The 17,920-nt window shown below is 43.6% G+C and overlaps 1 protein-coding gene across 4 annotated transcripts in view; it reads left to right on the top strand.

The window, feature by feature from the left end:
- Positions 1–17,920, top strand: part of KPNA3 (karyopherin subunit alpha 3) — a 108,144-nt gene that overhangs the window by 41,341 nt on the left and 48,883 nt on the right. For all 4 annotated transcript variants that reach the window (XM_006083550.3, XM_023748681.1, XM_023748677.1 and 1 more), the window contains one exon: positions 11,276–11,320. In XM_006083550.3, coding sequence (XP_006083612.1) covers positions 11,276–11,320 — 45 coding nt within the window. The remainder of the gene's footprint in view (positions 1–11,275; positions 11,321–17,920) is intronic.

Below are 17,920 nucleotides of genomic sequence, written 5' to 3'. Positions count from 1 at the left end.
TGCCCTCCCTGCCAGCCTGATCTCATCCCCAACTGTCCTCCCCTGCTGGCCTGATTGTCCCTAACAGCCTCTGCCTCAGCCCCCACCAAGATGGTTTTGTCCGGGAGGAAGTCGGACATCCAGAAGATGGCCGGTCGACCCGATCTAATTAGCATATTACCCTTTTATTAGTATAGATAGATTATATAGGATAGGATTGCTTAAATGGGAGAGGAAAGCCTTTTTCAGCAGGAGGAGATGCTCTTGGCAGACAAAAACACATAATCCCTAAATCTGGACTGATAGCCAGCCATATGCACTATACTGCCAGCCATATGCACTATACTGCCAAAGTGGTCCCAGATTAGGTTCTGATTGGTCAGTTTTGATGCCAGTCAGCGTCAAAAGCTCCGCCTCCTAGGCAGCCATTGACTCCTGGCACTTCACCCAGATTTGGTTCTGATTGGTTGTTTTCTACGCCAGTCAGCACCAAAAGCTCCGCCTCCTAGGCAGCCATTGGCTCCTGGCACTTCACCCAGATTTGGTTCTGATTGGTCAGTTTCAATGCCAGTCAGCATTTCTGGGCCTATCTCTAGGCCTGATTAAAAAGGCGGGGCTGATCAGCAGTCCCCACTGAGGCCTGGAGAGAAACAGAGGCGGGGCTGCTGGTGAAGCTAGGAGAGAAAGAGAAAGGCAACAGCTGATCAACGGCTGCGACAGAGGCTGCAGATCAGACCCTGCCTCTCTCTTGGCACACCTCTCTCCGGGCCTGAACCGCAGCCCCTTCAGCAGTCAGTGCTGGGTCACTGCGCCAGCACCGGCTGCAGTCAGTGCTGGGTCGCCACAGCAACCCAGCACTGACTTCCGATGTTTGGTCAAGTGTTCGGTTGTTATGGACTCAAACCTGGGACCCTTCAGTCCGCAGGCCAAGGCTCTATCCACTGAGCCAAACCGGTTCGGCAAACCTGATGATATTTTAATGAGGGTTCCTTTATAGCTTATAGTCTTCCTTGGCTGCTTTGGCTGTTATTAACTTTTGACAGCTTTAATATAGTGTGCCTTGGAGCAGGTCTTTTTGCATTGAGATAATTAGGTGCTCTGTTAGTATCTTGGATTCGAGGGTCCAGCTCTTTTTATAGGTATGGGAAGTTCTCATCTATTATTTGTTTAAATAGGCTCTGTTCCCTTCTCCCTCTCTTCTTCTGGTATACCATTATTCTTATATTTTTCTTTGTAATGGAGTCAGAATGTTCCTGTAGAGTTTTTTGGATATTTTTTTTACTCTCAGTTTTCTCTCTTCTACCTGAGTCATTTGTAGATTTCTATCTTGAAGATCGGTAATTCTTTTTTCCATCTAAGTCTGCTCTATTTCCTAAGCTCTCTCACTCATTCTTCATCTCATTTATTGAGTTCTTCAGCTCTAGAATTTCTGTTTCATTCTTTTCTATGGTGTTATGTTAATCTCTTTGATAAAGTTCCGAGCTTTTTGGACTGCCAGAATTTTCTTGTATCTCACTGAGGCTTTTTTCAGAACTGCAATCTTGAATTCTTTGTCATTTAATTGGCAGTCTTCCATATCTTTGTTTATTTTCTGGAGATTTTTAATTTTCTTTCTAAACTACCTTGCTACCTTGCTTATTCATGGTACTTGATGGGTTATTTCTCAACCTGGGCATTTGAGGGATTGAAATCTTTTTTCAGTACTTGATGTTTTTAACCATTCGGTAGGTTAAGTGGAAATATTTCTTTTGTTTTCCATTAGATGGTGTTGGAGTGCAACAAGGTTTTCTTATGGCATGGGATTTGACCCCAGTTCTTCACTGTTACTCATTTTATAATAGGCTTTCCTGAACTTTTCAGAGCAATGGATGGGTCAGGATAGTTTCTGTAGCTTTACCACTATAGACCTCCTTCTGTTGTTTATTGCAAAGTGATACAAGAAAAGATGGCTTCCTGTTTTTTGAGATTTGTCTTTGTCTCACTAACCCACTTTTACCTAGACCCTCTCTTTCCTTTGCCACAGTGTGCCTGTCTTGCTTACTCCCAGAAGTTTCTTTTCAGTTGAACACTTTGTCCAGGAAGGGGAACTTTATTTTTGAGTCTAGGTTCATCATACCTTACAATGTTGGCATGTGCAAAAGGTCCCTTCCATTTGCAGCTATTAAACTAGAGCCTGGTGCATATCTTGCACAGGTGGGGTCCCGAGTGGGGTGGGGGGGGACCAGGATGTGATCAGCCCTCCGGGCAGGCAGTGGGATGCTCTCAGGCCCGGGATCCGGATCTGTCCCCCTGACTTTCGTGCCAGTTGTGGGTAGCCATCTGGCGGTCGCTTTTATATTGTTTCTTACTTGCAGAGCATCTAGGGAGGGTAAGTGGCCACAGTGCCCAAGGCCGACTTCCAGGAGGCCGGCAGCGCTGTTGGGATCGTGCTGGCGGCACTGGTCCGTCAGTGCCTGGCCTGTTCTCTGGAGATTGGACCTGCAAGACTACTGAGGGAGTGAGTGGCTGCCGCCAGGCTGGTGGGCCTCTGGGACAGGTCTCAGCTGAGCAGCGCTCCTGCTGTGGGAGCGCACTGACCACCAAGGGGTAGCTCCTGCATTGAGCATCTGCCCCCTGGTGGTCAGTGTGCATCATAGTGACTGGTCATTCCGGGTCGTTCAGTCATTCGGTAGCTTAGGCTTTTATATATATAGATAGCCCTTCTAACCTCTAGTGATTCATGATTTTGAGCTCTCCTGTCCTCAAGCCCTTTAGTTGCCCTATTACTTTTGCCCTTCTGCTTCCTTCTTCATACATGCTGATACCACGTGAGTCTATAGTTGGTGATTTAACCAGGCCCTGATTGTATTTGAGAACTTTGGGGGATACTTTGTCACCCAATCTTACAGATTTTGTCCATGGGGCTCTGGTTTGGCTGTCCTGGTGACTTTGGAAGGGGTGAATCCAAGACATTAAAAATTTTATTGAGAGACAACAGGGATTTGCATTTTAAAAAGAACACTCTGCATTGTGGGAAATTGATTCAGTGCATAGAAGGAGATAGGTTAGGAGGCTTTGGTAGTTATTCAGGTGAGATAATAGTGGCCTTAGTCTAGGACCATGGCAGTGGGTCCTATTTTGGTGACTAGATGCATGTCAAAGAATGAGAGTGTGAGTAGAATTGGATGATCTCCCAGGATTGGGATTTTGCAACTTACCCTGGTTATACTGTTTCCTAATATTGGGAATACTTGTGGAAGAGTAGGTGGTTTTGGGTGAGAATTTCTTCCAGCTGCTCCCCAGCCCCAGGACTAGGGAGAGTTGTCCTGTTAGGAGCCATAGGAGGGATCATTTTTTCCAGGCTCAGTTCACACATTCCTGCTGCACATCCCTTGGACTAGACTGGCCAAGAAGCCCACTCCATTTCTGGACAGATCCTTTGTATCTTTGCTCATGGTATTCTTCTGTCTGATAGTCTTGTGAAATGTCAGCTCTCTCCATGCCTCAGTTGCTTCCTTCCAGTCTACACTGCAAGCTCCCATAGAAGCAGAAGTCACCATTCCAAAGTGCCTCGGCAGTGTCTGGCACACAGTAGTGCTCAATAAGTTGATTGACGATTACCCCTCTTAACACTGCCAGAAGAAGCAGAGTTGACCCCGCGTCCTTTACATTGGCTCCTTCACTCCCCACTCACCCTCCCACTGCAAAGAAGGCAGTTGTTCAAGAGAGCTGGTGAGCCAACCCTTCCAAGTCTGCTGCCCCGCCCAGACAGACTCCTCAATCAGTTTGTCCACAACTGCATGAGTGCAGATCGGTATACTTTTACTTCAAAGTACAGATAGTAAATATTTTAGGCTTCAGTAACCAAGAAACAAAAATAAGGTATTATGTAGATACTTAATATCATGTATAATGTAATCACTTAAAAATATAAAAACCATTCTGGGCAGATCCTACAGAAACTGCTTGCCAGATTTGACCCACAAGTTGCAGTTGTCTGACCACTGTCCTAGACTCATCTACTTGTCTCCTAATTGCAGGCATATTGCCTGTTGAATTTTAGATGAATTCAATAAATTTTTGTTGAGTGAATGCATATTGTACTTACAGATTTGGAGCTCAGGTAAGAGGGGTGAACTAAAGATAGGTATTTGGGAGTAGTCATCAAACAATAATTGAAGACATGAGAGTAGATGAGATCCGTTGGGAAGAATGTAAGGCAGGAAAGGGCCTAAGATGGAGCCTTTTGCTATGATTCAGAGAACAGAGTAAGTCATGACTAACTCAGAAGTATTTGCTGCTAACAGACCTAAGCCATTTGGCCATTTACACTCATATGGTTTACATTTACATTCATTTGGATGAATAGGATACCTTTAACTATTAGAGATAAGTGAGGATAATAGATGTTTTTTCCTTAGAATTTTTATTACCAATGAGTTATTATAAAACAAGCCATAGACAAAATTCTGCTACTTATACAAACGTATTAGCAAGCAATCACAAAACGCCATGCAGCTTGTTCTATGAGTTTAGCCCTTTTAGACTCTAGACTACTACCTTGCAATAAAACTTCAGCCATAAGCAGATACCACAAAGATCTGACTAGGATTAGGTGCCAGAATCCTCCGTGAAGGGGTGGGACACACTATCAAAGGGAAACCTAGACTCGAACACTTCTCTGAAGTAGACTGCAAATAGGTACGGTTCAAGGCACCTGTACAATATTCCTCGTCAGTCCATATATCTTGAACAATTCTGTTCCACAGTAAAAGGGTATCAACATATCTTTACTAATTAACAAACTAGTGTCTAAATTCAGATGTTGATCAGCAAAGCACTTACTAACTGGGAGCTAACTCCTGATATAGATGCTTAAAATGCTAACAACTTCTGAAGTGTGGATTCCTAATATTAGGGTACTTTAAAAGTTAACTCAACTATATCCATGCTGAAGGGTTTTTGTTGTTGTTTATCCTCACCCGAGGATATTTTTCCATTGAGAATGGAAGGGAGGGGGAGAGACAGAGAGAAAAACATCGATGTGAGAGAGACATATTGATTGGTTGCCTCCTACATGCGCCCCAACCCAGGCTGGGGACTGAGCCTGTAACCAAGGTACATGTCCCTGAGTGGAACTGAACCCGAGCAAGACCCTTCAGTCTGTGGGCCAACACTCTAACTGCTGAGCCAAACCAGCTAGGGCTTTGCTGAAGAATTTGAATGTGATTTACAGTATAGCAATAATTTGGTCATATTTTGGAAAGGATATGCTGCCTGGATCTTTTTGTTGTTGTTATGTACCATCTTATAACAATTCATAAATAATTAAATGTAGTAGTTACTCCAATGAACATGTTTTTTCTTCTCAGTTCTAGTAACAGTTGGATTGGCTATTCATATAGGCAAATTTTAACAATGGTGCAGTTCTAATCTTCAAGTGAATAAAGACAGTTTACAGAGTTATCAAGTAATACTTCATTAATATTGGTATTTGAAGATTGCTCAACATTTATTACCATTTTATATGATGAATTTATACAGAAAATATTCTGTATCAATAGTATTGAAGTCAAAACACAAAAACATATTACATATAAAATTAGATTCAAAGCTCTTTCTTTCTACTGTTGAACCATATTAATGATAATAGTTTTATCAGTGCATCATCCCATCACATTAAATGAATGCTGCTAATTTGAATTTTGTTTGGCAGGGTTTTGCTTGTTTTTAATCCTTACATGAGGAAATGTTTTCATTGATTTTAGAGAGAGAGAGAGAGGGAGGGGGAGGGACAGAAAGAAACATCGATAGGTTGCTGCCCTGACTGGGGCTCGAACCCGCAACCTGGGCACGTGCCAATTGAACCCATCATCTTTTGGTGTACTGGACATTGCTCCAACCAACTGAACCACACTGGCCAGGGCTGATTGGCAGTTTTATTTACATTTGATATATGTCTATATCAGTGATGGCGAACCTATGACACGCGTGTCAGAGGTGACACGCGAACTCATTTTTTTGGTTGATTTTTCTTTGTTAAATGGCATTTAAATATATAAAATAAATATCAAAAATATAAATATTTGTTTTACTATGGTTGCAAATATCAAAAAATTTCTATATGTGACACGGCACCAGAGTTAAGTTAGGGTTTTTCAAACGCTGACACGCCGAGCTCAAAAGGTTCGCCATCACTGGTCTATATTTAAGTTTATATCTATATTAATACTTCAGCATAATTTGGTTTCCATGGGATTTATTTCCCTAAAAGGGTGTTAATTTATCACTGCAGTTTAATAAAACTTTACAGAGATACCATAACAAAAGGATATATATATATATATATATATATATATATATATATATATATATATATAAATGCCTAAGTGACCCTTGACCATTTGACCGGTAGCTGTGATGTGCACTGACCACCAAGGGAAGGGGCAGACGGTCAGTGCACAGGCAGGGAAACATGGAACAGACTGATGAATCTCAGAGGGAAGGGGGTAGGGCAGGAAGAGTTTAACCAAAGATCTTATATGCATACTAGAGGCCCAGTGCACGGACTTGTGCACCGGTTGGGTCCCTCGGCCTGGCCTGCACGTTCTCGTAATCCAGGACCCCTCGGGGGATGTCGGATTGTCGGTTTCAGTTCGATCCCTGCATGCCAGGCCAAAGGACCCCACTGGTGCACGAATCCGTGCATTGGGCCTCTAGTTATTAAATAAAATAGTAGCATACTGAATCTGGCAGTATCTATCTACACTAATAAAAGAGAAACATGCAAATTGGTGTCACTCCACAATGCTCACCAGGCAATCAGATGAGTATGCAAATTAACCCAACAAAGATGGTGGTTAATTTGCATACATAGGCACTCAACGGCCTGGGTCCGGGAACATCATCGGCACCCAGGTCACTCTGAGGTAGGCCCTGTGTGGGCCCTGAGCAGCGTAGAAAGGGCCTGAGCTAGGGGGCTCCTGGGCAGGGGTGGAGCCGGCCATCTGAGCTGCGGGGTGGCGGGGGGGGCTGCCCAAGCCTAAAGTCTCGGCCAGAGGCGTTAGGCCTGGGCGGGGGGCGAAGCCGGCGATCAGGGGGAGATGGGGGTCCCCTGCCCAGGCTTGAAGCCGGGGCCAGAGGCGTCAGGTCTGGGCGAGTGGCAGAGCTGGCGATTGGAGGGGTCTGGGGTCCCCTGCCCAGGCCTGACGCCTTGGCCAGAGGTGTCAGGCCTGGGCGAGGGGCCAATCCGGTGATCAGAGGGTGATGGGTGTCGACGTCTCTGGCCGAGGCGTCAGGCAGGGGCGGGGGGCCGAGCCAGAGATCGGTGTGAACTACAGAGGAAACATCTTTTCTGACCGCTCATTGCTAAGCTCCCTGTATGCCACTGGTAATATTCTTAGTAACTTGGGTAATAAGAATTCAGAAAGGTGATCTAGGGTTTTTCACCACACTCCTGGCGAAAAAAAACGAAGGTCTGCTGCTGGAGGGCTAAGAAATGTCATATCCTGCCCTAGGCGGTTTGGCTCAGTGGATAATGCCTCAGCCTGCCTACCACAGGGTCTGGGTTCAGTTGTGACCAAGGGCATGTACCTAGGTTGCAGGCTCTTCCCTGGCTGGGGCCCAGGTCAGCGCTCATGCAGGAGGCAACCAATCAAAGTGTTCCTCTCACTTTGATGTTTCTCTCTGTCTTTCCCTTTCTCTTCCACAGTCTCTAAAAATCAATGGAAACATATCCTCAGGTGAGGATAAAAAAAAATAATAAAGAAATGTCATGTCCTATGAAAGACACATCTTGAAAGGCCTAAAGAAAGTTGTCATTTTTTAATGGTGAAGGGACCCTTGGTGGCTGTGGTGACTGGCAGTGGCTGCAGCAGCGGGGTGATGGGGCTGGTGCCTTCCCCTGATCAGCCCGGTCGCCTCCCTGATCAGCCCAGTCGCCTCCCACAAAGGGAGGCCAGACTGCGGCTTAGGCCCGCTTCCCAAGGCCGTCACTAGGACATCCCCTGAGGGCTCCCAGTATGTGAGAGGACGCAGGCTGGGCTGAGGGACCCCCCTCCAGTGCACGAATTTTGTACACCGGGCCCCTAGTATATATATAAAAGCCTAAGTGACTGTTACAACCGCACGACCAGTCGACCAGTCACTGTGACACACACTAACCACCAGGGGGCAGACACTCAATGCAGGAGCTGCCCCCTGGTGGACAGTGCGCTCCAACAGCGGGAGCACCGCTCAGCCAGAAGCCGGGCTCACGGCTGGCAAGTGCAGCTGCAGAGGTGGGAGCCTCTTCCGCCTCCGCAGCAGCGCTACTGAGCGCCGGCGGCAAGTGCAGTGTGGCTGGGGTATGCGGGAGTGGTGCAGTGCCCGACCCTGGCTCAGGCTCCTCCCTGGCCGCCTGCTGCTTAGCACACTGCTACATCCCTTGAACCTCATAAGCCTGCAGTTACAATCTCCGGAGAACGATTGAAGCGAGGACACTCAGGATAACCAGGATGAGCCTGATATCGCCTCCAGGCTCCTGGTACTTCTCCGTGGGCATGGAATCTAATCCCTTACTGATTGCCCTGGAGCTACAGAGGAAGGCAGCAATATAACATTGGCCACAAGGTAGCGGCTGACAATTGGGGTAAAAGTCAGAGAGAGATGGATCTGAAGGGTGGGGGCATGGGCAACAGAGCACCCCTGCCCCCCTCCAAGCCCCCCAAATTTGTTCACCTCAGAGTGGCTCTTATCCGGCTCCAAGCTGTGGAAAGCGTCCAGCATGGCCCAAGGTGTCCACTGGGGACCTCCTGGCTGGCAAGGTGTGACCCTGGCTGCAGAAGGGACATTTGGAAATATTTTTTCAGGAAGCTGCAGGGAGGAGGACAGACTCCCCACACGACTTCCCGGTGTTTCATGGGAATGTGGAAACTCCCCAGGCACGCAGGCATGGGCTCCTGATTTCCTTTCAATGTGCATCGTGCATGGGGCCACTAGTATTAAAATAATATACCGTGAGCATGTAACCTTTATGTAGTCTTTATTCCAAAAATATAATTTTACCATACTTATCTATAATTATAAAAGCCTAGGTGGCCAAATGACCGGTCGACTGGTCGCTATGACATGCACGGACCACCAGGGGGCAGACACTCAATGCAGGAGCTGCCCCCTGGTGGTCAGTGCACTCCCACAGCCAGCCTCCCATGGGCGGCTAATCTCCTGTGGTCCCTCCCCCCGTCTGGCCTGCCCTGATAGGCCCCAATAGGCCAGCTGGCCAACCTCGTGGTCCCTCCCCTCAGCCGGCCAACCTCCCGTGGTCCCAGCCGCCCAGCTCCGATGACCCCAATCAGGGCAGCTGGCCAACCTCCCATGGCCTCTCTTTCACTCTCCTCCCCCCCACCCCAGCCAACCTTCCACGGCCCTGATCGCCAGCCAGGCCAAGGGACCCCACCCATGCACAAATTTGTGCACTGGGCTTCTAGTATATGTAATGAAATTATATATATATATATATATATATATATATATATATATATATATATATGTAAAAGACTAATGCTAAGTGCCAACCGTCCAACCAGATGCTGTGGCGCACAGTGATCACCTGGGGGCAGACGCTCAATGCAGGAACTGCCGTGACGCGCACTGGTCATTTACAGAGAAACAGCACTGTGGCCCTGCACCCACAAAGCAACACTTGGCTTCCCCCAAGTGGGACACAGGCCCCGCCACCACCCCGGAGCAACAGCCCACCAAATTGCAGCCAATGGTGCTGAGACCCCTTGGCGCAATATGCAGCCCACAGCCCAGCCTAACCCAGAAATGGTGGCTGGGGCACTGGGTAATGATGTCACATAGCAATGCCCAGCTTCCTCTCCCTAGTGACGACTAGCCTCCTTGCAGTTTCTTCAACCCAGGAACACCACTTGCTTTATAGCCAGGTGCAAACATTTCACACTTTAACCAAATGTCTGTGAGGTTTTTTCCCATGCCTCATCTCACTTGATCCTCACAGAAGTTGTGGAGTAGGTAGATAGTAGACTCGCTGAAATCCTATTTTCATTAGCCGGAAAACAGAGATTTAGAAAGTTTAGAAACTTAACCCAACTGAAAAGCAGTAAGAAATGGTGGACCTTGAAAATGACTTCAGGTTTTCTCACTCTGCAGAATATAGTCAGACACTGCTGCAGTTAAATATTTTACCCTTTGTTCTCCCTGCATGATCTACAGTAATCTGCTTTGTGTTGACATTTACTGCAGTGTTGCTGACAATTACCTGAAAGAGAAGTTGGGGTACTTCACTGGGCTGGAAAAATTTTAACTAAATCAGAAAGCAGGTCTAATTAAGCAAGTTTACCTATAATATATATATATATAGCTCTCCCTGGCGCCAATCACATGTGTGTTTTGATCTGTCATCGTCAATCGTAATTTGGTTGACACTTCTATTGAGAAAGGGCGAATAGCGATATTAAAATATTTCTTTTAATTAATTTCCTGTCAATGTGAACAAATCCTTGTACCGGGCCACTAGTTCATTATATCAGTACATCATGGGGAGAGAGGATATCTAATCATTTCAATAATTGCTGATAAGATGTGCCTGGTAAAGACAGGGAATTAGAAGGGTACTTTTTACCTTTTGATACAAAATATCTTCCCAAACTTATTTTCATTTTCATGTGGTTTTAAGGCCATGACAGTGAGTTGTTTTCTTTTTAAAAACGTGAATTGTTTGAGATAGATTTCTTTGGTTGCAAACATCAAAAACCAGTCCTGCTGACTTAAGCAAAACCATAATATATTGGGGAAATATGGGGTAGTTCATAATTATGAATAGGCACACCAGATAACTAGAAATAGAGCAAGTCCAGGACATAGGCATCATTATGCCTGGTCCAGTGCTGCTTTTTTTTCCTTCCCACTTAGCTCAGGGTTCAGAGTTATGGGGAATAGAGTTCTGTTCATGTGTTTGAGTCTCATGCCCTACTTAACCTAGTAGAGATTCATTAATAGGCAGTTCTATCATGACTACACAAGGGAGAGTATACAGTTCTCTATAGTAGCCTGGTTGCAGTTAGGAAAGGGGAATGGAAAGGCAGCCAAGCCACACCTCCTCACTCCCTACAAAATTAACCAAGATATCCAGTAACATAGACAGTTTTGGCTTTTAACCCTCCTTTAGTTTATTTAAAGTCTAAAACTGATCAATCCTTAATTCTTAAGAATAAATTACCTCAAAAATTTAAAAAATTTTTAAATGCCTAAGATCTTAATTTATATATGAACAGTATCAATATTTAGATACTTAATGTAATCTTTTTCTTTTTAGACAATGCGAAGACACAGAAATGAAGTGACAGTTGAACTACGAAAGGTAAGGATGATTTACATGTAATGAAAAGTAATGAGGATATTTTTTCTGATGTTAAAATTCTGTATAACTTGAATAATGAAAATAATATGGCAAATTAGTGGTCATCTCTAAGACCACATAGCATAAAAATACACCATTTTTTATAAAATCTTAAAGTAGCTGGGGTAGAAACAAGATGGCAGCATAGGTAAACACCAGTACTTGCTGCCTCCCACAATCACATTAAAATTACAAGTAAAATACAGAACAACCATCATTCAGAACTGCCTGAAATGTGGCTGAATGAAAGTCCTACAACTAGAGAAGTAAAGAAAGTATATTGAGATAGGCCTGACACCCAGGTGTGACATTTTTTTCTTATCTCGGCTACTGAGGCCTCCTGTGAGAAGCAGGGGTGCCAGCCCCACAACAGACCCCCCAGCTCAGGGTTTCAGAGCTGGGAAGAGACATCCCTATAACTTTAAAACCAGCGGGGATTGTGGCTGAGTGACAAGGAGGCCCCTAGAGACCCAGCAGTTCCTCTTAAAGGGCTGACACATGAACTTACACGGTCCCACTTCCTCTGAGCTCTAGCACCAGGTGGTGGCTTATGGGGAGGAACTAGATTGTCTGCCATCAGGGCAAGAACTCGGGGGTGGCTTTCTCCCAGACAGGGTTCATTGTTCCTGTGCTGGAATCTCCCCCGTTGCAGTGCTGACTGGCAGCCATATCTGAATTTTCATCATTGTACCCCACACTGTTCACTCCACCTTGGTGATTCCCTGAGAACCCGACCCATCCAATTTGAAGCCCCACCGAAGCTGTTTGCAGCAGCTTTTCCATATAAATGGTCTGTCCTGGTTCAGGCTTCAGACTTTTCTAAAATCTCTCAAACAAGCAGCAGCTGGTATCAGCATGCCCCAAACCTATCAATAAGAGACTGAAGGCCCAGCACTAGCACCAGCCTGTCTTGCTTCACAGCTAGGCCTCGTCTGGGCACTTCCAAACCCAATATAATAGCAGCCATCTGCAGATCTCTCTGTAGCTCTTGCTGGACAGCCCCAAGCAATAGCTGACTTTGCACCTCCCCAGAAGCCCCAGAGCCAGTGCACCCGGTGGATAGCTTCAGACCATATCAGATACATAGGGGTACACAGCAGCTCTTCATTGTAGATGCAGCTGGTCCTTACAGTCAATTGGCCTGGAGGTCAACTCCTCCCAGTGACACCAACAGCAATCAAGTCTCAACTACAAGACTGTGCACAGCCTACACAGGGGTGAACCTAGAAGGCCCAGCTTAGGTGACTGGGAAGCTACACAGGCCACCCTACCAATTCCAGGAGACATAACAGCTCTACCTAATACATAGAAACAATCACAGGGAAGCAGCCAACATGCGGAGACAAAGAAACATGTCACAAATGAAAGAAATGGAAGCAAGCAAACTACTGGGTACAGAGTCAAAAAAATGGTTATAAGGTTGCTCAAGGATCTTAATGATAGCTTCATGGGACTTAGTGAGACTCACAAGAATCTTAGAATTCCAAAGACATGAAAAAGGACCAGTCAGAAATTAAGCATACACTAACTGAAATAAAGAATAATTTACAGGAATTCAATAGTAGAAGATTCTGAAAATCAAATCAATGATTTGGAATATGAGATGAAAAAAAAACAAAACCCAATCAGAAGAGCAAAAAGAAAAAAGAATCCAAAAATATCAAGATAGCTGGAGGGGGTCAATGGCGGGGAAAGAGGGACATATGTAATACTTTCAATAATAAAGAATTACTTAAACAAAAAACATAAAAATATTAAGATAGTGTAAGGAGCCTCTGGGACAACTTCAAGTATACCAGCATTTGCATTATGGGGGTGCCAGAAAGAGAAAAGAGAGAGAGCAAGATATTGAAAACCTATTTGAGGAAATAATGGCAGAAAACTTCCCCTATGTGGTGAAAGAAATAGATTAACAAGTCCAGGAAGCGCAGAGTCCCAAACATGAGGAATCCAAAGAGGCCCACACCAAGACACATCATAATTAAAATGCCAAGGGTTAAAGACAAAGATTGAGACTCTTAAAAGCAGCCAGAGAAAAGCAATTAGTTACCTACAAGGGAGCACCCATACGACTGTTTGCTGATTTCTCAACAGAAACTATGCAGGCCTGAAGGGAGTGGCAAGAAATATTCAGTCATGTAAAGCAAGGATCTACAACCAAAATTGCTCTACCCAGCAAAGCTATCATTTTGAATGAAGGTCAGTTAAAGGGCTATCCAGACAAGAAAAAGCTAAAGGAATTCATCATCAAATAAGTATTAAATGAAATGTTGAAGGGTATTCTTGAAGAAAAAGAGGAAGGAAAGAAATAAAAAATATGAATAATAAAAATGGCAATAAATACTTATCTATCAGCAGTTGAATCTAAAAATCAAAATAACTGAACAAGAAATCTAATGAACAAAATAAACTGATGAATCAAATAGAATCAGAGGCATGGAACAGACTGATGAATCTCAGAGGGAGTTAGTGAGGGGGTTGCAGGAAGAGATTAACCAAAGTTCTTATATGCATATATGTATTAACTCTGGACACAGACAGTAGGGTGGTGAAGGCCTGGAGTGTGGTGGGAATTGGGTGTAGGGGAGCAATAGGGAGGAAAAAGGGGGACATCTGTAATACTCTCACAATATTTTTTTAAAATAAAAAAGGAAAAGAAAAGTATCTGCTAATTCCAGTGTTCTTTCAATTACTTAACTTCTTCATGGATACTTATAAATTAACAACAGTGTTTGGGCAGTCATATTTTTAAGTTTTTTCATATCCTTGGGTCACTTGTACCAGAGATGTGAACTAAGCCTTAGCCTACCTAATAACAGTGAGTAAAGTGAGCTCCTTGCCAATCTTAACATTTTGGTCTTAGCATTTCTTTTTCTTTGTAACTTTTTATTAACATATAGCATACATACAAAAAAAGTTAACACATCTTAAGTGTACAACTTGATGAATTTAACAAAGTGAACACATCTGTGTAACCAGCTCCTGAATCAAGAACATTACCTGTATCCTAAGGCCCCTTATGGATTACTACTTTCCCCCAAAGACCATTATCTTAGTTTGTCACACTATGAATTATTTTCCATATTTTGAACTTTATCCCATATAATAAAAGCCTAATATGCTGTGTGTCCAACTGTTCGTTTGACCAGTCACTATGACGCACACTGACCACCAGGGGGCAGATGCTCCAACCGGTAGGTTAGCTTGCTGCTGGGATCCAACCAATTGGGACTGGGCGAGATGGGCTGGACACGCTCTGGAGCCCTCCCGCAGTCCCTCCCCGCCCCGATTGTGCACCGGTGGGGTCCCTCAGCCTGGCTTGCACCCTCTCGCAATCCGGGACCCCTTGGGGGATGTCAGAGAGCCAGTTTTGGCCCGATCCCCACAGGCCAGGCCAAGGGACCCCACCAATGCATGAATCCGTGCACCAGGCCTCTAGTATAAATAGAATAGTGTGTGCCCTTTTGTGTCTGGCTTTTCATTCATCATTTGAAGATCATTCTCCTTAAGAGAGGCAATAAGAATAAAATTGAAGTTAAGTAATTATCCCCAAATGTGGGCCTTTGGTTTTCCTTAACATTTCATGCTTGGAATACAACTATAAAACTTTTATATTGGTCTTGGTATTATTCAGACTCCTCCCCTTGTTTTAAGCTTTTTAGCTCTTTTAGTATGCTTCTAAATTTTTTAAACTATTTACTTATATTTGTTATTTGTTCTTCCCTCTATGACTGTACTACCTTCTGTAGTTAATTTATAGAGTTAAAAATACTTGCTTGTCGGTGTGTGTTTATTGATTTAGAGAGAGAGAGTTAAGTTCTTACATAAGTTCTGCACTCATTGGTTGATTCTCGTTTTTGCCCTGACCCAGGATCCAATCCACAACCTTGGCATATCGGGATGACACACTAACCTACTGAGCAACCTGGCCAGGGCAGAGCATGATTTTTAATATCCACATTGGTTAATTTAGAGACTCTTATCTCTTCTGGATAATATTGTTTCTTTTTCACTTACCACAGTTAGTTCCTGAACATCCTATAGGACGACCAAAAATAAAATTTACTAAAGAAATCTCAAGCAGTCCCTTATTTCACATGTCAGGATTCCCTGCATAAGCAGCAAAAAGTGAACCAATCCTTCCTGAAACAAAGCCTAGACTTCAGACAATGCTTAATTGCTTTTGATATGATTCTACAGAGGTGTGGAGAGCCCTTCAAGAGAAGATTCCTCTACTCTTTATCATCAGAGTATTTAACTCTGACTTCAGCCTTACTATTTCTGTATCTCCGTTGAATAGAAAATCACAGTGTCATTACTGACATTGAGATTCTTGAAAATACAAGAAAATAGAGCTACTTCCAAGAGTTTCATAGATGAGCTCTCCCCATTTCTATTAGATTACACACTTCTAAAATGAAGGTAATAACCAGTTCACCGCCACCACCCCCCCCACTCCCACCCTAGATATTCCCAAGTCTCCCTCCCAGGTCATCCCAAAATTCTTAGTCAGATTCTGGACATGTCATTGTCACTCATTAAATGTTAATATTCAGAAATTAAATTGAATGATGATATCTTAAAATTTTGCTTATATTTAAATCATTTATTGAAGTTTTATGAAAAACATCTTAGATATAGAACAGTGCTACTCAGAAGTCCTGGGATAAGTTAGGGGACTTGTGTCAGAATATTAAACAAGGCACTGCTTCCTTTACCAAGGAAGTCTTTCTGCCTAAATAAATCACAGAACTAAAGCATATTTAGTTTCATAGTTGATTTCTGGCACAAACTCCTATCTTATAGCAGACCTGTAACAGATATTTCAAAGACCTTTAGTCAGTCCAAGGACCATACTTTGAATAGCACTGAAATTGACCTATCAATTGAGGGTAAAGCTCATTACTAATATGTACTGTTTTACTGGCCTCAAACTCTTTTTTTTTTTTTTTCTTTTTTTCTCCCACACAACCAAATTCTGCAACTCTTGAAGAGTGGTATTGAATTTTGGTTGTTTGCACCATATAACCTTACATAGTAACTTATATAGAGCAATTGCTTAATAAAAACTTGAAAGATTGCCCTAGCTGGTTTGGGTCAGTGGACAGAGCATCGGCCTGCAGACCAAAGGGTCCCGGGTTTGATTCTGGTCAAGGGACGTACCTTGGTTGCAGGCTCCTCCCTGGCCCGGGGTGCATGCAGGAAGGATGTTTCTCTCTGTCTTTCCCTCTCTCTTACACTCCACCTAAAAAAAAAAAAACAACAATACAAAAACAAAACAAAACAAAACAAAACAAAAAACCAATAGAAAAATATCCTAGGGTGAGGATTAACAACAAAAACTAGAAAACAAAAAAACTCGAAAGATCTAACTCTTTTTGTTTAACCTTTTTGTCTACTTTTACCTCTTTGATCTCTTACTTTCCTACTTAAGTAAGCCTTTATGCATCAACACTTATACAGAAGTTAGTACTTCTGTTTTATATTATGTTGTAAATAGTTACATAGGAATTAAATAACTTGCCTAAAATCACACAGCTGATAAAGTGGCAGAACTGAGCTCTTAACCCTTGTTATAAATGCCTTTTAATGTATAAGTTAAGTGAGTAATGCCTCATAAGTTGGAAATGAGTCCAAAACCTGTCACTGGCATTTTTAACTTTGACACATTAGATTAAAATCCTATATAATAAAAGGCTAATATGCAAATTGTCCCCTTGACCGGAAGTTCAACCAGGAGTTCAACCTGGGGGTGGGGCCGGCTGACCAACTGCTCACGGCCCCTCCCCCCAGCCGGCCTGGCCTGATTGGCCCTGATTCAGGCGGACCAGCCGGACCCCACCCATGCACGAATTCGTGCACCGGGCCTCTAGTTTGATATAATATTCTCTTGATTGATCAGTCAGATATGCCATAGGACTTGACTATGGCATAGATGTGGGAGTGAGGGTGGTTAAGTTCTTACATAAAAACAGAAAGCACCAAAATATCTCACTTGACTAATCAGATACAGCACTTAATTTAGTTATTTGACTTTTTAGTAAAATGTCTCTTTTATAAAATGGCCTAAATTTCCCATATTAACAAGCTAAAGAAGAAAAACGATTGTATCAATTGATGCAGAAAAAGCACTTGACAAAATCTAACATCCATTCCTGCTAAAAACTCAACAAATTAGAAATAAAAGGGAGCCGAAACCGGTTTGGCTCAGTGGATAGAGCGTTGGCCTGCGGACTGAAAGGTCCCAGCTTCAATTCCGGTCAAGGGCATGTACCTGGGTTGCGGCCACATCCCCAGTGGGAGATGTGCAGGAGGCAGCTGATTGATGTTTCTCTCTCATCGATGTTTCTAACTCTCTGTCTCTCTCCCTTCCTCTCTGTAAAAAATCAATAAAATATATTAAAAAAAAAAAGAAATAAAGGGGAATTGCCTCAACTTGATAAAGAGCATTTGCAAAAACCTACAGCTAATATACTAAGGGTGAAACACCGAATGCTTTCTCCCTAAGATCCAGGAACAATGCAAGGATGTCCATTCTCACACTTCTTATTTAACATAGTG

The sequence above is a fragment of the Myotis lucifugus genome, unplaced genomic scaffold (genome assembly GCF_000147115.1).
Source record: "Myotis lucifugus unplaced genomic scaffold, Myoluc2.0 scaffold_7, whole genome shotgun sequence".
Classification (NCBI taxonomy): Eukaryota; Metazoa; Chordata; class Mammalia; order Chiroptera; family Vespertilionidae; genus Myotis; species Myotis lucifugus.
Note: the sequence above shows the minus strand (reverse complement) of the source record. Positions and strands in the feature narration are given on the sequence as shown.